The sequence below is a fragment of the Chaetodon auriga genome, chromosome 1, assembly GCF_051107435.1.
Source record: "Chaetodon auriga isolate fChaAug3 chromosome 1, fChaAug3.hap1, whole genome shotgun sequence".
Taxonomy (NCBI): domain Eukaryota; kingdom Metazoa; phylum Chordata; class Actinopteri; order Chaetodontiformes; family Chaetodontidae; genus Chaetodon; species Chaetodon auriga.
This window is the reverse complement of record NC_135074.1, coordinates 9,800,910-9,819,943: the sequence shown is the minus strand read 5'-3', so window position 1 is coordinate 9,819,943 and position 19,034 is coordinate 9,800,910. Positions and strand designations below refer to the sequence as shown.

Genomic DNA, 19,034 nt, shown 5'->3' with positions numbered 1-19,034 from the left:
AAAGCACAGTCCTACACAGTCCCCAGACAGCTTAATACCAAATCAGAAGACCAGTCTTGATTCACGTTGTGTCATCTCTTCTACTTCCTCCAAACTGAGGTCATTGTTTCTCAACCTGCAGTATGATGTGAAAAGACAAAATCAATCACTGACGATGCACAGCAAGTTTGGAGAAAAAAACTAAGCCAAAATAACATTTTTGCCATATTAGGATACGGTTTCAAGCATCAGCATTACGGCCACGCACTGCGATGCAAACAGCATCCAATCAAATGTGCCAACCACACAAGCAACAAACAGTGGGAACTTTTGTATTTGTGAGTGTATGGCTCAGTGTTCATCCCATACCATATTGATTTCACATGAGCGCTGTGTTCTAGGGCTTGAATGAGACATTCCACCCCTGTTCTGGTTATGCAGTTGTCTGTCAGCCTTTTACAGGAAATAAGAGGGTGGAGAAATTTAAGCACTACTCTGCAGTGACTATTCAAATGTCAAATGAGCCATTTGGTTAACACAAGTGTCATGTACATTGTCAATACAAATATAACTTGTCTCCAACACTTACCAAAGCTCTTCCAGTGATGTACTGTTCTTGACAATGTTTGCAAGGGCACATGCTCCTGCACTCCCTACACCATTGCCCACCAGGCTACCGTTACATAAAACATATTATACATACAATTGGTCATTGTGCAACTTCTCACAAAATGCAGAGTTTCATATTTATATATTTCATATTTCATATTTCCACACTGTCTTAAGTCTGCCAATATTGAAAGCGACTATTACCTAAGCCACACTAGAGATTTGCTGCTCTCTAGGGCTCTGGCAAGGGCCTCTGCTCCTGCATCACCTATCTTATTGCCCCAAAGCCTGTGAATGCAGAGAAAGAGTTGTAAGTTGAAATGCACTACCAGCAAGATGCATGCAATTTTGCAGGAGGACTTTTACCCTAAATGCTGCAGTGAACAGTTGAATTTCAGTCCCTCTGCCAGCTGCTTTGCTCCCTCAGCTGTTATTTTATTGTTGCCTAGCCTGAAAGAAAACACAGAAGCTTATTTGCTATACATTTTACACTACACAGTCAAAGTGCATATTATTATAGTTCCATATTAGTGTCACATCTGATGAGAAAATACTGCATATGCTGACCTTAGAGCAAGGAAATCCTGTTTGGTTTTCAGAAGATGAGAAAAGTGCTGTGTGCAAGCATCAGTTAGCTTGTTGTTGAAGAGCCTACAAAGAAACAACATGATTATAAAAGGGCCACTGTCATGATAGTGTTAATAAGTACTCATCCTGACAATACTTACGCAATTTTCTGGAAGTTGTCACATTGAATACCTTTAGCAATCAGTTTGCGGATCCCCTCATCTGTAATATTATTGTTCCTGAGGCTGATAAAGGGAAATATGGGACACTTAAGCATAACATGTCTTTTCTGCCTTATAGTAATGTATAGTGCTGTCTAGTGCTATTGTGGAAGCTGAGTTCACTCTAATGAATAAATGGGAGGAAGAATGCAACCTTTGAATACTCACTGCAGGGAATTACAAATGTGCATGCAGGGAAGAAGCTGCTCCACTCCAACATCACCCACTGAGTTGTTGTCCAGCTGGAGGCCTACAGGATTCCTCAAATGCTGAAGCACATAGGCTAGTGCAGTGCACTCTACAGGACCAATGTTACAGTAGGTCAGTTTCAGGTGGTCCACCTGCAGCTTACTCATGGCATCTTTAGCAATCCTGCTCTCCTGCATCTCATAGATGCATTTGATAAGCCAGACAAAGTCTGGCATCGCATGCATGCTCTTCTTCTCCCCCTCCACAGGTTTAGGGATAGACTTGAAGTGTTTCTGCATGCCCTTGGACAGGCATCTCACCACCTGTCTGACCCTCTTCTCCAGCACAGTGCTGGGGCAACATTGGAGCCACAGGCTTTGATGGCGCTGGGACAGTAAACCTGACACAAAAGTGGCTGTGATTTGCAGATTTGCTGTTTCAGCTGCTGTAGCTTCCCTCTCTAAAGCCCACTCTTGATGGTTAGAGGAAAGCAAGCAGGACCTGAAGCATGCACTGATCACGTCTGTCTCCCTCATGTCCTTCGTCTCAAAGAGCTTAGGAATAGTTGAGTGGTTGGTGTTATTTGACAAAACAATGTACAGAGCAGCAAAGAAACACTGTAAAGTCACATGAAGGAATTCATAGCGTTTACTGTGGGTGGAGGACATGTCTTTGCTTTGTATGAGAAAGCCCATGCAGATGTCCTTTTCAGATACAGCACATGTCTCCAGGTCTGCATCTGTGAAAATGTAACAGGTGGTTCCTATTCCTTCAAAGGCAAGCTGCCCTAGGTGCAGGACCATTTCTAGATGTTCCTGGAGCCAGCCCAATCCCACGGTGCTCCTCAGCAAGCTTTGGTGTTGCAAGAAGTGCTGCAAGATCATTAGGTACACGTCGGTGATTGTTTGTGGACTGCCCTCTCCACAGCCTAGCAGCTCCTTATGGCACTGTGAGACAATCCAGCAGAGGACTGGACTATGACAAAGTCCAAGTAAAGCAGTGTTTGTCTGCAGGGACTCCAAAACCTTTGTAGCCACAGCGGGGTCACTGTGATGCTTCCTCACAAAACAGTCAATCCCACCTGGAGAAAAGCCTTTCAGGAGGACCTCTTTGTAAAGGTGTTTCTTCAACACAGGGACCACTGCCTCTGGGCGACTAGTTACCACTTTCCGCACTCCCTTCATTAGGGAACCCTGGATTAAGTTGAACAATAGTATATGAACAGGTGCACGCTGGGTGGGGCAGCAGAGCCGCTGCTCATCTGAAAAGCTCTGCTTGAGCTCATCCAGGCCATCAAAAGTGAAGAGGATGAGATGCGGGTGGTCCAGGATGAACTGGAAAATCTCTTCCTGCTTCCTGTCTGGCCAGCAGCAGTGCTGGAACATCAATTCTTGGATAGACAGCTCCCTGTGCTCTGAGTTCAACCTGCGACAGCTGAATGGAAATAGAAGGAGAAATTCCTGTAGGGCTGCCCCGCGAGCCCAAAGCAAGTGTAGCCTCTGGAGTAACGTGCTCTTCCCACTGCCTGCCTCCCCAGACACTAGCACTGTGTCGGCCTGCTCATTCACTGTACCCACCGTACCGACTATGTCCTCCAGGCCCAAAGGTCCATGAACATCAGCACAGTCATGAGCTAGTTCCAGCTGGCCTTCAGTGTAGATGTCATCCAGGGACATGTGGCTGGTCCCTCCATAAGTACTGAGAAAGCAGCTCTGGGCAGACACAGAACTGCTGAGCTTCTTCTGATACTTAAAGAACTCTGGGACAGAAAGCATGAGATAAAGTACTGAGATGAAGTACAATAAATACACAGCAAAGCAAAATATTATACACTTGTAACATGGCATGCTGACAACTGGTCTTTTCACATTTTTTTTTATTTTTCCACCAAGGAAATGCATGCATTTTGTATATTTCAGACAGATCACCCACAAGTTTATGCAAGTATGAGCATCTGCCATAGGTTTAGTTTGCACCTACATTTGTGTATATAATTACATACTGTAATAGTTTTCAGCAAGATTATAATGATATACCTTCGGAAGGAGTCAATTTCTCCTGGTTCAGTGGGGATCCAGATTCCTGTTTTTGCTGAATGTACTGCAGTACAACCTTTGCCGCTGATTCTCCTTTTGATCTGACGTGGTCAAGCAAACGCCTTGCCTGATAGACATGTCAACAGCAACAGATTCAATATTAATTTCAGTATTTTCGCATACAGTTACTCTCTTTCTTGCTCAGAGTTAGATTGGAAGATCGATACAACTTTTATGTTTTTAGTACCCTAGGTTTCAAGGTAGCACACAGTTAGCTTAGCTTAGCACAAAGACTGGAAATGGGCAAACAGCTAGCCTGGTTCTGCCCAAAGTTCACTCTTTATATCTTGTTTGTTGAGTCCTTGGGAGAATCCAAAGAGTAAAAAAGACACACTGTGGTGTTACGGGACTCAGGGCAAGCTCTCAGCAAGAAAGTCAGTGTAAAGTGTATGAGCATCTATTTTTAGAAAGAAAAAAACTAGACTGTGGGTGTATGAGAAGTGCAAAAAAAAGCATCAGTTTAATTCCATTTTGAATGAAGTACAGTAATAAGAAGTTGTCAAGCCACAGTGTAATAATGTGTGTTAAACATGAACCATTTACTGTACCTGCTGAGAGGGGGTGTGTATGGGGAGACGCACTTCATTGCAGTCTGCTGAGGTAAAGTGTCCTGACACAACGAGAGCTTCTAGAGCACCATCAATGCAGCCTTGTAGCTTGCTGACCAGGCTTGGTCTTTGAGTCAGAAGAGTCTGAGCAGATGTGCTCTGGTGCTCTTCTTTTTCTTCTAGATATGAACAGCATCCTGACAAAGACAGGCCAAATTCCTGTACTTCAGGTAGGACCTGTTTGAGAGCAGCTAGGAAGAACCCACAAGTGTCCACTCCCTTTGTATAAACCAGGTCAAGTAATTGTCTGGCATTAGTGTACAGCGCCCGACCTGGTACCTGTATGTTCTGGTAGTCCTCCCATATGAGCTCCCCCTTGGCAAGTAGTATGTCCAGCACCCGTTCCAGATTTTCAGCTGACCCGCTGCTGCACAGAGCATGCAGTATCTCTGTCCGTTGTTTCAGCACAAGTTCCTGGACAAACATGCTTCTTGCACGTCAGCATCCATACTCAGGGACATCCGACGTGTACTTATGCTGCTTCTAGTATCACAACCTGGCACAGCAAACACCCACATGCCATCAAGCAACTAACAGCCACCACAAGTTTCGTTTTCATTGTCCTCATTTGATACTGTGGGATGTCCTCACTAATACCATTACCGTTTCGTACACAGTGACCACCCTCATTTAACACATGTACAAACACACAAGATTAGCCTAAGAAACTTGAACTGCAAAGGTATGCAACACATAGTAACAGCAGTGTAAGATTATCACTCACGAAATTGCCTCCACAACCGAGAACTTTCTTCCCTCCAGCTGTCATTTGAGTAAAGAGGCTGCACTACTTTAGACTTGTCTCTTCCTCTTTTCACAGCTGAAAGTGAAACATGTTCTGTCACCGAGTCCCCCCTGTAAAATGGCAAATCAAGCATTACCTTCTCTTGCCAGCAAATGACATCAAATGAAACTTCAACAAAATTCAAACACAAACTGGACTGACCTGCAGCATAGTGTAATACCTGAGTGCACACATCACAATGCAACATTCCATTCACTTCCCTGTTTTTTTAAAGCAGAACAAAAGCGATGTTTCACAGTTGGTTGCTGCAGGAATTGTAGTTTGCCACATGCTAATGCTCAATGCTCAAATGCATTGACATTTCCTCATCCTCGTAGCAGAGCTTTTCCGGGTGAGTGTACTGCATTTAGTAAAACCATAAAGAGGAAGTAAAGTTTTTAAAAAGCAGAAGCTCTGGCACAATTAAATAGACATGGTTTCATTTGTCATCTTTACAAGAAAAGCCACCAGAAATACACTAAAGGGGAAAGATGTTGGTCCAAATCAATGGTTACATACTAGTTGCAATTTGGTCATACAGCCACTTGATGGAACTATTGCATATATAAAATAACCTGGTTCCTTCATGCTGACGATTATTCTGTTTCTTACCTTCTGACACATGACTTCATTCCTCTTTTAGTGACATTTCTTTATTCCTTTTTAGATCTCAGACTTCATCCCATCATCCTATCGCCACAGCCCTCTTTTTGTGCACCATGTAAAGTTCATTTTCAGTGGAAAACCTTTGATGATTACAAGCTATTATGTGTGAATTTGAAAAGGTTTTTTTTGGAAAAAAGACATGCAATGTGATAATGTTAGTATGGTAATAATCCTACAGTGTTATAACTAATAAATCTGTAGCCACTGGGAACCTTCAACCTTGCCAGCGTGCTGTGTATCTGATGTAAACTTCAAAAAGCACATATAAAAGACAACCCTGGAAACGGCTCGTGTTGTGTTTGCCTCTTACTCCCCTTGTGTTCTTTGATGTCAAGATTTAAAAAAGTGCAAGAATGACTTTTTGGACAGTCAGATGATTTATAATTATTGTTATTATAGCTCCCTCCTGAGTACCATGATTAGTTTACTGTGTGTCTTCACTGTGCCCCGTGGGGGAAAAATCTCAAACACAGAAAGGCAGGAGTAATCAAAGACAGACTGGAATAAAACTTTTTAAAGCGAGTTTCTTTTTTTCATTCTTCTTCTTGTCTAAGAAACAGGCAACTCCACCAAGGGGAGTGTAATGCAGAGTGCTCTCTGTCAGGCATCCTACATGAAGCTCTAACGTGGAGTTCTGTCATCCAAATCACAGTAGGGGGTCCAGACAAGTTTGGATGGATAAGAGAGAAGGTAAGATATTGTCAATAGAAAAAATCCAGACATAATCCCAAAAGACATCTCTGAGTATTTCTGTCCTCTGTTGCAACAGAATTCTTAACACCTTGTGTCAAAGTAAGGAAAATATGTGGCTCCAATTTCATCTACTTGGACTACATAACCTTCTTCATTATTAATGAAGACATGTTTGGACTAGTTAAGCGTGGACTAGCCAAGAAACACAATTTTTCTGCATATGTGGCCAAAGCCATAACTCATTAACTTTGAATTACTAACAAATCCAGATTTGGATAAAGTCTGAGTTATGTTCTTCTGCTCGTGATTGTTTGAATAGTCTGTCAGCTTGCTGTAAACGTCATATCTCCAAATAGTCAGCAATCTAGGAATTAAGAAAAGTTTAGATAAGATGGGTTGGCAGGGGAGACTGCTATACATCACACGTCCAGCTGCCTTTGTTGTTGGAGCAAAACAAGGGTTTGCATTGTACTAGCAAATCATGCACCATAGGTGTTCAGTCTGTGCTGAGCCTAAACTGAGGACTTACTTCTTAATTGGCATCAGGCATCCACTGTTCAATGTTGCTTTTGGTCTGATCTCAAGAAAGATTTCAACAGCCAGGGTTTTTGGATCAAGAGAGAGAATTACTCTGGGTCTTTATGTTCCTCCAAAATTTCTTTACAGAACATCATTATGAGAGCTTATTCATTTTTTCTACCGTAGACACACAGATAGGGTGACCTAAAATTGCCCTGGAAGATCCACTCCTCAGCTTGCAGTTTACTGGGCATGAAAGTAAAGTCTTGCTCCATATGGGCTCAGTTCAGCTCTGTGTACTCCAGTAAAATTGCTGCCCAGCACTAAATAACCTTGTCCACCCAAGTCAAGTTTTAAACTGTATGTCAATGAATAACAGTGCGGTTCAGTGCTGGATCCACCCCTCTCTCATAGCAGAGATGAAATACTTTGGCTCCAGTCAATTCATAGCTGTGCATTCTTTCTGTGCAGATATCAAAAGCACATGTGGTGAGCTCAGTGTTAGGCCAGGTGCACTGATGTGCTGTGTGTGAGCTGATTGGTTTGCCAGACACAGAACTCCCAGAAGCAAATCAGCACATCTCATCCTCTATGAAGTCTGAAGTAAATCCACATGCAAGTTGTCATACACAACCAATTATCCTCATGTTCAGCAATAATTATTTATTTGTACAATGTTGTGAACTTTAAAAGAATGCACAACTGTACCACACAAAGAGCCGCACTACAATGACACAAATACAGTACACAAAATGATACAAGCAAAGATTCAATCAATCGGCCAACACAAAATAACATAAAAACTGTATTTTACCATTGTGATGGAAAATGCATATGTGACAACAACACACAGTAACATACATCTATACAGCCATGAAAACAAATCAGTCTTTATGTCATTCCACTGTAAGAGATTGGGGACAAAATCCAGTCTTCATTATGTGCAATGACGCAAAAGCTAAAGTCTTATTGCTATGAACTTTCCTTCATGGTGTTCAGTGGAGGGATGGTAAAATAAAGAGGAACTCTGGAACATACCCACTTCATTTGTTTAACGTAGACTGCTGAAGCCTAATATCAACTTCAGATACATACAGATGAGATGGGGATTGATACAGTGTTTACTGGACTGGTATAGTATTGGTTCTATGATCCACAGTAATTTGTAATGCGTAGCTACAACTTCAAGGTAATATCTTAATTAATCAACATTCATAAATAGCTGACATTAATATTACAATCTCAAAGATTCTCATCTCAATAAACATCTGTTAAGTCAGCGTCTGTCGCCAAATGAGGTCACGCAGTGGTGCCTGAGCTTATGGTGCAGTGATGACAGTGTTGCAGTATTTTTATATCTATAGTATTACAAACTGGGTGTGCAAACCAAACATTTCCTACTGCAGCAGCATCACCTTAAAAGCATTTAAGTGGCGAAATACTTGTTGACTTTTATTGGGAAGAAGTCAAATAAAATGCAAGACAACAGCCATTTTCCAATTTTTTTTTAAACAGTGGATCAGTTTGAGATCTTGCCACAGTGAGCCGTGAAATGAAGAGCTGCGGGCAGCAGGCTGCACACCTCCAATGTCCCAGCAAGGCAACAAACTCCTTTCACTGTGTCCTGCTGTTTGCAGACTTGTGCTGTATGCAGCATAAAAAAAGGTACAGTTGAAAGGTTAATTATTGTCTGACTTCTTTCTTAAAACAACAGTAGTTTTGCTGCCCACAGAATTCTATGACATGCAGCATTAAGCCACACTTATGAAAATGTAAAGAAAAAACTCAACCACCTCATCAATGGTGTCGAGCAAAAAAGCCGTTATACATGAACACCTGGAATCTCACATTCCTCTGAGACAGAGTGGTGACAAATAAAGAAGAATTACCTCATTTGATTAATGAGACATTAGCAGTAAGAGGATCATTACGTACAGTAATACTAAAGCAATGCAGACGTTGGAGCCTCAAATTGACTCATACATTGGAAGGATTAGTGCAGAATTGGAAAAGGCCTCCCCAAGCCAGAACGAGAGCTATTCAACAGAGGAAGTGGATGGCATCTCTTTCAGAGGAGCACATGTGCATGACCATGTGTACGTGGGTGTGGGTGTCAATCAGGATTTAATTGACAGGAAGATTAAAGCTCACATCTGAGAGCCCCCTGCCCCTTTTTTTCGGGAGCAGCCAAGTTGAAGGAGCCTGGTCTCCAGCGTCTGCCCGAAGTTTGGGGTGCTGCGCTCAAGGTTAGCGCAGGCACCCCGCTGCGTGTGCGCTGTCTGAGATGGGTCCTACTTGTTGGACATTCATTATCAAACTCTGTTTGCTCCTTTCATCTGCAGCTTTCTGCAGCACTCAACGTAAACTACAGAGGCACCTTGCAGCTTGACATCTCTCCATTCACTCTGTACCTTAAACAGCATGCTGCCACATCAAAGAGCTGCGGCTGCCTTTGATGTTGCAAAAAGAAAGAGCTCCAATGATCTACTAAAAACCAATGCAACTTTCTGGAGCCTTGTTTTATTCATTTGCTATCTCTAGACTTCTGGACTCGGTCTCGAGAAGTCCAGACAGCACATTTGTAATTTGGAAAAGTTGTACTGTGCTCTTCACAAGATAAAGTGAAGGAAAACTGGTCAAAAGAGAGTCTACAACCTCTAACTACCTCTTACTTATATTGCCATAGTGACGTTTGTGTTTTCAGCATTATACTTCCGAATCATATCTTCAAGTTGAAGGGGACTGTCAGTGAGCATCAGCTTTAAAGCTTGTGTAAAATGGCAAAGCCACAGCAAACATCCAGTACTACTGACTCTAACTAAAAAATGGGTCAACACGTCCCTTTATACAGGGCATCACATTAATGCATGTATTAATGCACAAAAATGAAAAACATGAAGGTGACAAGCTTTGTTTTCTGATTCTACCACTGCTGCAAGTCGGGTAGTGGGCATATCAAGAATAAAAGAACATTCAAGTGCTTCTACTAACGATGGAGCAGCTTCTTAATATAACAATATCCACATTTATATCATCAAGATCATTCTTAATAATAATATTTTCATTGTGTAAGTTTTACATGCAAAATATTGATTAATATATTTCATAGAGTGTACAAATTCCATGAAAGACCAAACTGGCTCTATCTGTCTCTCTGCCCTCTCCTGTATCCCGAGTCTGTGGTTCTCAGCCGCAAATGCATTCATTCCTACTGAAGATGTAAATCATTAAAAAGGGGTTTCTTTTTCTTTCTTTTTTTTTTTTTTTAACAAAAACGCTTAATACTTCCCTTAAACAGCTGTGCAAGGCACTTTTTAACTAACTTTACGGAAACATAAAAAAAGAGTGCACTTGTTGGGGACTATTTTTAGCAGTGGATTAATGCATATATGTAGTTTGTATTTACAGCTGAAGGACAGTGTATGTGGGATTGACAGCAGATGCAACAGTGCTCATTTATGCGTTGCTTTCAGTTTTTGGACCACAGAGCATCTATAGCACAAGAATACAATATACCAGGCTTTGGCTGCACAGACAATACGTGTTAGTTAAATCTATCTGGAAGTAATCACCTTCAAAGTGTTTGTCTTTTTCTTCCCGGTATTCGGGCAGTTGATTTTGTCCTTTCCTTGTTGCTTGTTTGCTTCTCTCTGGTACAAATGGCAGGTGATGACACTGAAAGATGTAAACTCTCTACAGGACACAATGGCCCTTCTGTGGCTCAGCTGCCTGTCGTGAATCTGAGGGATCCTAAAAAATAGGCAAAAACTCAAGCTGATGTTTGTGACTTGCAGTGCATGTTGAGTCACTATCATACTGACTCCAGCTCTCAGCCATGGAGGTGCTCGTTTGCTATTGCTCCATTGCATTGCTTTGCTTAAAGAGGGATATCTTTTGAAGTGAAGATGTTTTCAGCATCTTTTGAGGGCATGGGTTTAATGGTCCAAGCACTGTGCATGAGCAGCGAAACACTGGACTAACAGATGAATAAGTTCTACCCCCAGGCCCCACAGCATCAGAGCTGAACAAAACAGCCTCTCTGTGCAGTGCCAGCTTGGTGATTATTGGGTGGATTTAATCCTGCTAATTATAACTTCATCAGATATAAGAAGGGAAATAGCACCAGTGAAAAGTGGCATTTAATGCAAATGGCCACTGGGTCGGGCACGCTGAACTTCAGCACTTTGTCAGCTTGTTTCCTAATTGAATGAACTTGACAATAATTGAAGTGTTTTATTTTTGCCCTTCTTCCCACACATAAAAGAGCGCCATGCCAATTAGCTTTAATTCTCCCTTACCCCTCTTTCTTTTCATGCTCTCGAGTAGGCAGGAACCGGCATATTCCGATCATTTGCATTATCCAAAGCAAATCTGCTTTGAAGTTCTGAGAAAGTAAGAAAAAGGATCCACTTATCCCACATGAAAAAATGTTCAAAGCTCATAAATTCACTGGAACAGATGTACATTATCATTGGATTTGCCTTTTTTTTTTCTCTTTGCTCCTGTATTGGTAATAGACTACCTCATGTCCTTCTCATCCTTAGCGTTTAGCATCTTGCCTTTACAGAAGCTAGCACCCCGCTGTGCCAATCCACACTTCAAAGCTCTCTGCCTATCTGCTGGAAACAAAGCACACAGAACATATTATGGCAGCCTCTCATTTCCCCATATTTAAGTCAATATCATTGCTTTTTTTTGCCAGTGGCGACACAAAGATAGGGTTTATTTATACCCAAAAAGACCATTCCCTGTAACCCATTAGCCAACAACACAAATACAGCACAGTACACATGCACAGGGAAGGTTTATCCCATTTTAGACCTGTCTAATGTTGAATTTTTCCATGACAGTCACCAAACTGTTCAGAGCTCAGGGTATGGAAACGCCAGGGGTGTACTTATTATTCTCTAAAATATTACATTGAACTTAAATTAAATAAAGAAAAAAAAACAACAATTAATGTTTAAACTAGTGTCTTATTTACTGTTCAGGAAAATGACACTGTGCAGAACTCCTCATCCCTTGATTAACTTGTTGGACACCAGTTTTTAATACAAATTGATATCCTCATGGGCACTAGCAGAGTCATTGAGGTGAGTGAATGAAATATTTTAGATTGTAGTTTTAAATACCTCTCTGCTGTGAAGTAATGAGAGATCACTGTCGATCTTTATTTCAGGTGTACAGGTCTCTGTGCTGGAGGATGACTCTCAGAATAATTGCAGTAAAAGCACTCACCTATAAATGATCATGTACCCTTTGCTCAGACAGCAACTTCCCATTTCGTAAGCTACTGACCTTCGTTCACATCAACACTTACAGATCCTTTGTCCTCTTTTATACTGCAGCTTTGCAGATAAATATGTAGAAGATAACAGCAGGGTGCATGAACCCTCAGACTATTGCGATAATGTTCACCATATCAACTTACAACCCCGACTCCAAAAAGTTGGGAAGTTGTGTAAAACATGAATAAAAACAGAACGCAGTCATTTGCAAACAGTGTTTAAAGACAGTGGTTTTGCAAAGTGTTTCTGTTCCTGTAGTAATACCCTTTATACGATCATGTGGTCACAAAGTGGTGAACTGCATCGCCTGCATCCCTGCTTGTGAAGTCTTTTGAGGATGCCCCTTTCACACCCAATGCTGCTGTATGACACATTTGGTGATGAGTCAGAATCCAACAAGCTCTATTCATATTGTTAATATTATTGTCTTTAATTCCAAATGGCAGAAAATCTGCCATGACAGATTTTTATGGTGGAACTTTTTTGAAGAGCACATTGAGCTGGAGTTGTTTGTCCAATTTTAAGTCAAATGGACTGTCGGCGTGATGGGCGTGGCCTCTCCAAATGTACTTTGTTACATTCCACCAGTGGATAGCAGTACAGTAGAGACTGAATCCAAAAGATGCTTGACTCAGAAGTCAACCATCGCAGACACTCGTGCATTTTATGCAATATAATTTCCAACCGAAAGGTTTGATTTACAACTAAAATGTGTGTGTGTGGCCATGCATTAATCACATTGTGGGCACATAAATCAGTTTACAAAGTCACATTGAGTGGCCTCGCCTTCCATATGGGGACAAAACGCAAGTCCCTGTAATGTAAATCATGACATTTTAGGGTGTAGACTTTAAGGTTAGAGTAAAGGTTAGGTTTAGGTCTCCAGGAAATGACTGTAAATCTGTGTAATGTCCCCAGAAATTATGGAAACACGTGTTTTTGCGTGTGTGTGTGTGTGTGTGTGTGTGTGTGTGTGTGTGTGTGTGTGTGTGTGGATTCCATGTTTTCTAACTCATGGCAGAGCACGTTTTTAAGTGTATATCTGTGAAGCTAAAGAGGAATTTCCTTATGAATGAACAATAAAGGTGTCTATCTCCTCCAATGAGGGAATGATCCACTCGCATTGTAAGTTATGTATAAGTTGTATGTTATAGTTCCCCTTGTAATGCAGCTACGGTTCTTACCTGATATGCATTTGTGGCCACCACATGATAAGCAAAGGTATTACAGTATCTGAACCTACATGAGCCTCGACCGAGGAGACTAAGATCTGCTGTGGTTGAGCGAAAAGAAAGGACTAATAGAGAGCAAAGACAATCATTCATGTACAGTAGTGAAGCCTGAGTAATCCACTAGTTAAGAAGCAGATGAAATGTATTGTGGTGCACTGAGCAAGTGTAATCATCTTTCTTCACAATTCCAAAGCAAACTTTAGTTTGAACTTGTACTGCATGTTCTACACCCCTCACGCTCTTACCTGACACACTTCCAGTCCAGAACCAACGAGATTGAGCAGCAGAGACAGGCTTAGAGATGAGAGGAAGGACACTGTCTCCAGTGCTGTCATTTCAAAAGGCGTGAATGCATTATCCAACCGTTACTCTGCTCTAAAGAAAATCTCCATGAACACCAAGGCTATTACCAACATACTGTATGTGAAGAGTTGAAAGGAGTGCAGATCAAAGTCAAAGTAAAAAAAAACTGAATAAAATGTCAAAAAAAAGAAAAAGAGAGAGAAGAGAAGAGAGGATGCAGGAGGATACAGTAGGAAATGGTCCCTTCGGCTATATGGCATCTGAGACTTGCAATGAAGATGCAAGTAAAGAAAGTTTTTGAGCATTTCTTTTAAAGACTGCTGCAGAGGACAAAGAGAATCCTGGATTTGGAGCACACAATCTGCATTTCACTCAACAACAAAACAATGTGTCACCAGTTCAATATGCACTCAGTCAGACTTATTGTGATTCGGGAAGAAAACGTGAAGTAAAAGGGGGCCGAAACTCGAGCGTAGTTTAGAGTTCATCATTGTTTGCTGGCTTGTGCTTAGAGAGCTTTCATCTCGGAAAGTTTCTTCACTTTGATACATCAGGTTGGGACCGTTGTTCTATTGTTCTTCATGTCTAACGTGAAGCTTTCAAGGCTTTCATTAGTTATGGCAAATGCGGCGAAGCAGTTCTATGCAGAGCAAACATGGAATCTACTAGACCTGCCAAGCGCTTACAAAACATTGCTGCTTCCTCTTGTACTGAGTGATGCTCCCTTGGGCAATCTTTAAATCACTTCAGACATTTTTTTTCTCCATCTCCGTCTCCTTCCTACAATGTTAACAAAAAACTTTTGGTGAACAGACGACGAAGCAGAGCACTGTGGCCATGCTGCCCGTTTATTTCTCCCGTAACTTGCAGCACAGCGGCGTTTTATTCTCTGCCAGGCTGTGCTGTAAATTCTACACCAGGATAAACAGAACTGTACGATGCTTGCAGGGCAAAGATATGCTTTCTTCCAAAAAAGTCAATCCTGAAAACTTTTCGAGGCTCGGTGACTCTTTTTTTTTTCTGCACGAGTTCCCGTGCTCTTTAATAGACTTAATACTTCATAGACTTTATTGTTCATAATTTGTATGCAATGGTGCAACTCACGCCAGGACTATACTTCTTCTGGTGTCTTTGAAAAAGAAAAATCTCCAGGCTAAGCACAAGTAAGCCTGCCTCATCGTAGGGGGTGAGTTTAAAAGTGCATCTAATGACTACAAATGGCCAGCCACATGGAGATTTCTCAAAAATCATATAGTTAAAAGGCTTCTGCATTTCTGATTTCTGCTTTGTTGTTGACTGCAGACATCTCTGTTCATTTTAAACCCAGAAATCTCAAAACATGTTGTTTCATCAACTGACTGATCATTTGACTTTAAGATCTTGTTATTCCTCCTTAGCCTTCAAAAAAAAAAAAAAAAAAAAACATTACTGGAAATTAAAAGATTTGTTTTACCACACATTGCATACTACCATATATTTAAAATATACCAAACTTGCATGAAAATTAACACGAGTCTTCTAAATATTATGCAGATATTTTTTCCCGTACAATGAAACATTTTCCTGTAGCCTCTTGGAGTTAATGTGCTACTGTAACGACTGACTTTACACCTCTGATACGGATGTCTGACGCTTTTATTAGCTGAAACGTGTAAAGCAGGAGCAATAATAACCTGGTAGGGTGTGTTCGGATAGAAACCATTTGCAATGATGACACAAGTTCTGCGGGTTACATTGCCTTGCTTACACAGATAGCCACGTTCGTGAGAGGAAAGCGTATCACATAGCCAAGAGGCAGACTCTCTGTGGTTGCCCCGACCAGAGATAAGCTGCTAAGCTGCAGATGAAAGTGTGTGTGCATGTAGAGAGTGTCGCGTGGTGAGCAGCTGTGGTCAGGCAGATTTGGGAACCCTCTGTGACACCACAGTTAGGATACAGTGGAGAGGAGCTTTACTTCACAACACACACACACACACACACACACACGCACACACACATACACACACACCCTTCACACCAATCCAGCTGACTTCTTGGAAACTCTAAATAAAAAAAGCAGATAAAAGGAAAAGATGCACCACAAGAATGTACAAAACACATGAGAAAAATACTGCAGATAAAATCTTATCAGTGACAAATAATGAAGTTAGAATTTGGTCTGGTTTTGTAAAAGTATGCCAGGCAACAGTGAACACGTTAAGCCAAGTAATACAGGCCCTCTCTCATACAGCGTTGTCTTCTTTTGATCCTAAAGGCCCTGCTCTGTACAGCCGTCTGCAGGGTAGCTGCTCAGGGGACAGCACCATCACATTCTGGGGCCACTCTGTGAGGACCGTGCATGTTGTCCTGGTGCCTGTGTGGATTGGATGAAACGGAGGTTCGCTGTAGATGTGAAATTAGTTTGTGAATGGTGGTTTCTGAATCCAGCACAGGAAGAAATGGGTGATATGGTTAGATGGATTCTTGCCTTGAAAAAATGTTTAAACTATTTCAACTTTAAGGTCATCTACTGACTTCATGGCTCCATGAGCTAATGAAGAGGCTGAGAGACACTCCCAATAATGCAACAAGTGGTTTAATGCCCCATGAGTGAGAGTGACTGTAAGAGGGCTGATTGGTATGGCAACAGTTTATTCACTTTTATGCCTCTCACAAGGTGTGCAGTCGTTAGACCTACGGTTACAGGCGGTTAGCTTAGCTTAGCGTTAAGACTGGAAACAGAGGGAAACTGCTAGCGCACCACCCAGCACTCTAAAGCTCATGTCTTCACGTTAGACCTATCTTTTAGTGTGAAAACACTGCTTTCATGGGGGTTTATGTGCCCGACTATTTCTCAGACAGGTGCAGGTGCTGGTTTTCTGGAAATCTCATGGTGACTCAAGAAATGCACCCTTACCATGAATAAAATCACAGATTTCTCTGGGTTTCAACATTGTTGGAAACATTCGGGATAATGTTAGTACACAACTCAGAATATTTAACAAAGGTTTGGTCGGTTTTAGACATTTTAATGTGGAAATGTTACATATTCTCCCTTTGCCTGGTGTATTTTGAAGGCGCAGAAACTATATCTCCTTATTGTAAACAAAGGAAAAAACAGATATCTGTCTCATTTTCCCAAATCATCTTTTCTTATTTTTGTGCAGTCCAGTCTGTCAAACTGGTTGTTTTGATATCTCGTTTTTTTTTTTTTTTTTTTTAATATTATTATCAAATGTCAATCACCCTGGTGTCAGTTTCCTCATTCTAAGAATGGATTTTATGCACAGTGAGTGTAAAAATCAAATAAAATGAGCCCAGACGTCGGTGTGTTTATAAGGAACAGGTTCATACTTTAATAAAAGGGTACTTTCCCTTGGCACAGATCTGCTATCAAATAAATAAAGCAATTAATCAAATACAATCTATATAAACTAAACAAAGTCATGAAAAAACATTAGGAGGGAGGGGAAAAAACGGCTAGAGCTAAACAACTTTCTTTTACAATTAACACCGAGTGAAAGTGTGTCTGTGTGGAGAGACAGATAATTATTCCTCCCTCTGCTCAGAGGGATGTGCGTGGTGGATACTGGAGTACTAGCTGACAGTAGGCAAGTGAGATAGCTTGACAGTTATTTCATTATAAATAAGCCGTATATTCTTTCTATATGATGCTGGTTTATCCTTTCTGCAGTCCACTATATACATCAGATTTTTCAAAATGTCGATACACAGATATAACAAAGCAAATTAGTGGTGCAATACATACTGTGTTAACACGTCAGATTGGCTCTGAATACTGAAAATTCTATACAACGGATGATGGTGGATGTAGATAAGTGTCGACGACTTGGTTTAAACCGTTTTGTTTCCTGACAACTGGCATTCATAATTTCAAATAGAAAATATAAAACGAATGGGAAAAGACAGTCTGGGAGATTTTCATGGATAGCTGAAGACCTTGACATTAGTATTTTATTTGAAGTTTATTTCCCAGAGCAAGTCTGTGTGACAAAAGTGAGGAAAAAAAAACTGCTTTCCCAACTCTCAACAAACACTGTTGAGGCACTCTTAAGCAAGGCATATCATCCCCAGTTGCTCCAGCAATGCAGCTTTGAAGTCGACAGTATGAAAGTGTGTTATCAACAGCTTTCTAGTGTGAGCTCAGGTACGAATGTGTAGCAGTGCGTTCAAAAAAGGGAATTCACTTTGTTCAGTAAAACTCTCTCCAGGTGAAAGAAGTTAAAAAATTGCAACCTGGCTGTGGGTCTGACCGAGCCTTTACACCCAAATTCCTTCAGAAAGTCTCTCTCCCCGTGTCCAATTGGACCACCCTGCAGGACGAGCCGTCACCAGCACGCTGTCCGTTCACACAACCACACCGACATTTCCACACTATTTATACTCGGAGCGTCACGCTGGTATCTACACTGTTTCGGGTGAGGGGAAGCCACTGACAAAGGAGCTGCAGTGTTATGAGGGTTCCGGCAGCAAGGACCTGTTGTCCAGGAAAAGCAGCATGAGGTGAGGAAGCTGAGGTATGGAGCGCAGCTGTGATCCCCCCACCTCCTCAGGGAATGACGGCGTTTCCAACACCGGCTCCCGTGAGATGACCCGTCTGACTGGTGCCTCTGCTAAAGGACGGCCTGCAGCTGTGAGAGGACACCGCAGGGCTGAGGGCAAGACTGGCATACGCTGCATTCCTGCTCATCACAGACACATGCACACGCTTACGGCAGACTAACACAGCCAAACATGGTGGATATAGCTTGAGCACTTGTGGGCCCAGGGATCATTTCTCTGTACAGATGATGTTGCACTTATATCAGGTCATTTATAAATGTGACGCTGGAGCTCACCAACAAGCGACAAGCTGATCGAAACCCTTAAACTGTCAGCTCAATGCCGCACGCCTCAGTGGGATAAACACCTGCATGCTTATGGCGGCACCCGTCAAGCATCATGGGGCACGATGAACAGACAGTGCCTGGTGCTGGCAGGTGAGCAGCAATGGTGAGTTATGGGTCGAGTGGAGACTGTGGGCCGGGCCCAGTGTTATCCAGCACCAGAGGAATGGGACAGCTGAAAGAGCCATCGCCCCGCTGCACCACAAACAGAGCCTTGTTGGCTGAGCTCTGAGGCCACATGGCGGCACGGTGAAAGACCTGCTGACAGCTGGGGGACAGGAAGATGCCATGGAAACAGAGGGAGCAGCCGTGTGACCCTGAGCCAGGCCGAGGGCTGGATGAGAGCTGCTACAATTTAGGGAGAGAGCTAGCACGGAAGTCAGAAAAGGAAAGT

General features: G+C 42.0%; 1 protein-coding gene across 1 annotated transcript; it reads right to left on the bottom strand.

The window, feature by feature from the left end:
• Positions 1 to 10: 10 nt before the first annotated feature.
• On the bottom strand, positions 11 to 5,094 carry nod2 (nucleotide-binding oligomerization domain containing 2). The gene is given in 12 exon segments (XM_076737125.1): positions 11 to 115; positions 349 to 432; positions 569 to 652; positions 793 to 876; positions 955 to 1,038; positions 1,156 to 1,239; positions 1,317 to 1,400; positions 1,545 to 3,324; positions 3,602 to 3,728; positions 4,210 to 4,688; positions 4,691 to 4,765; positions 4,994 to 5,094. Coding segments are annotated over 11 exon segments (3,003 nt in total). The 5' UTR covers positions 4,731 to 4,765; positions 4,994 to 5,094; the 3' UTR covers positions 11 to 42.
• Positions 5,095 to 19,034: the final 13,940 nt, after the last annotated feature.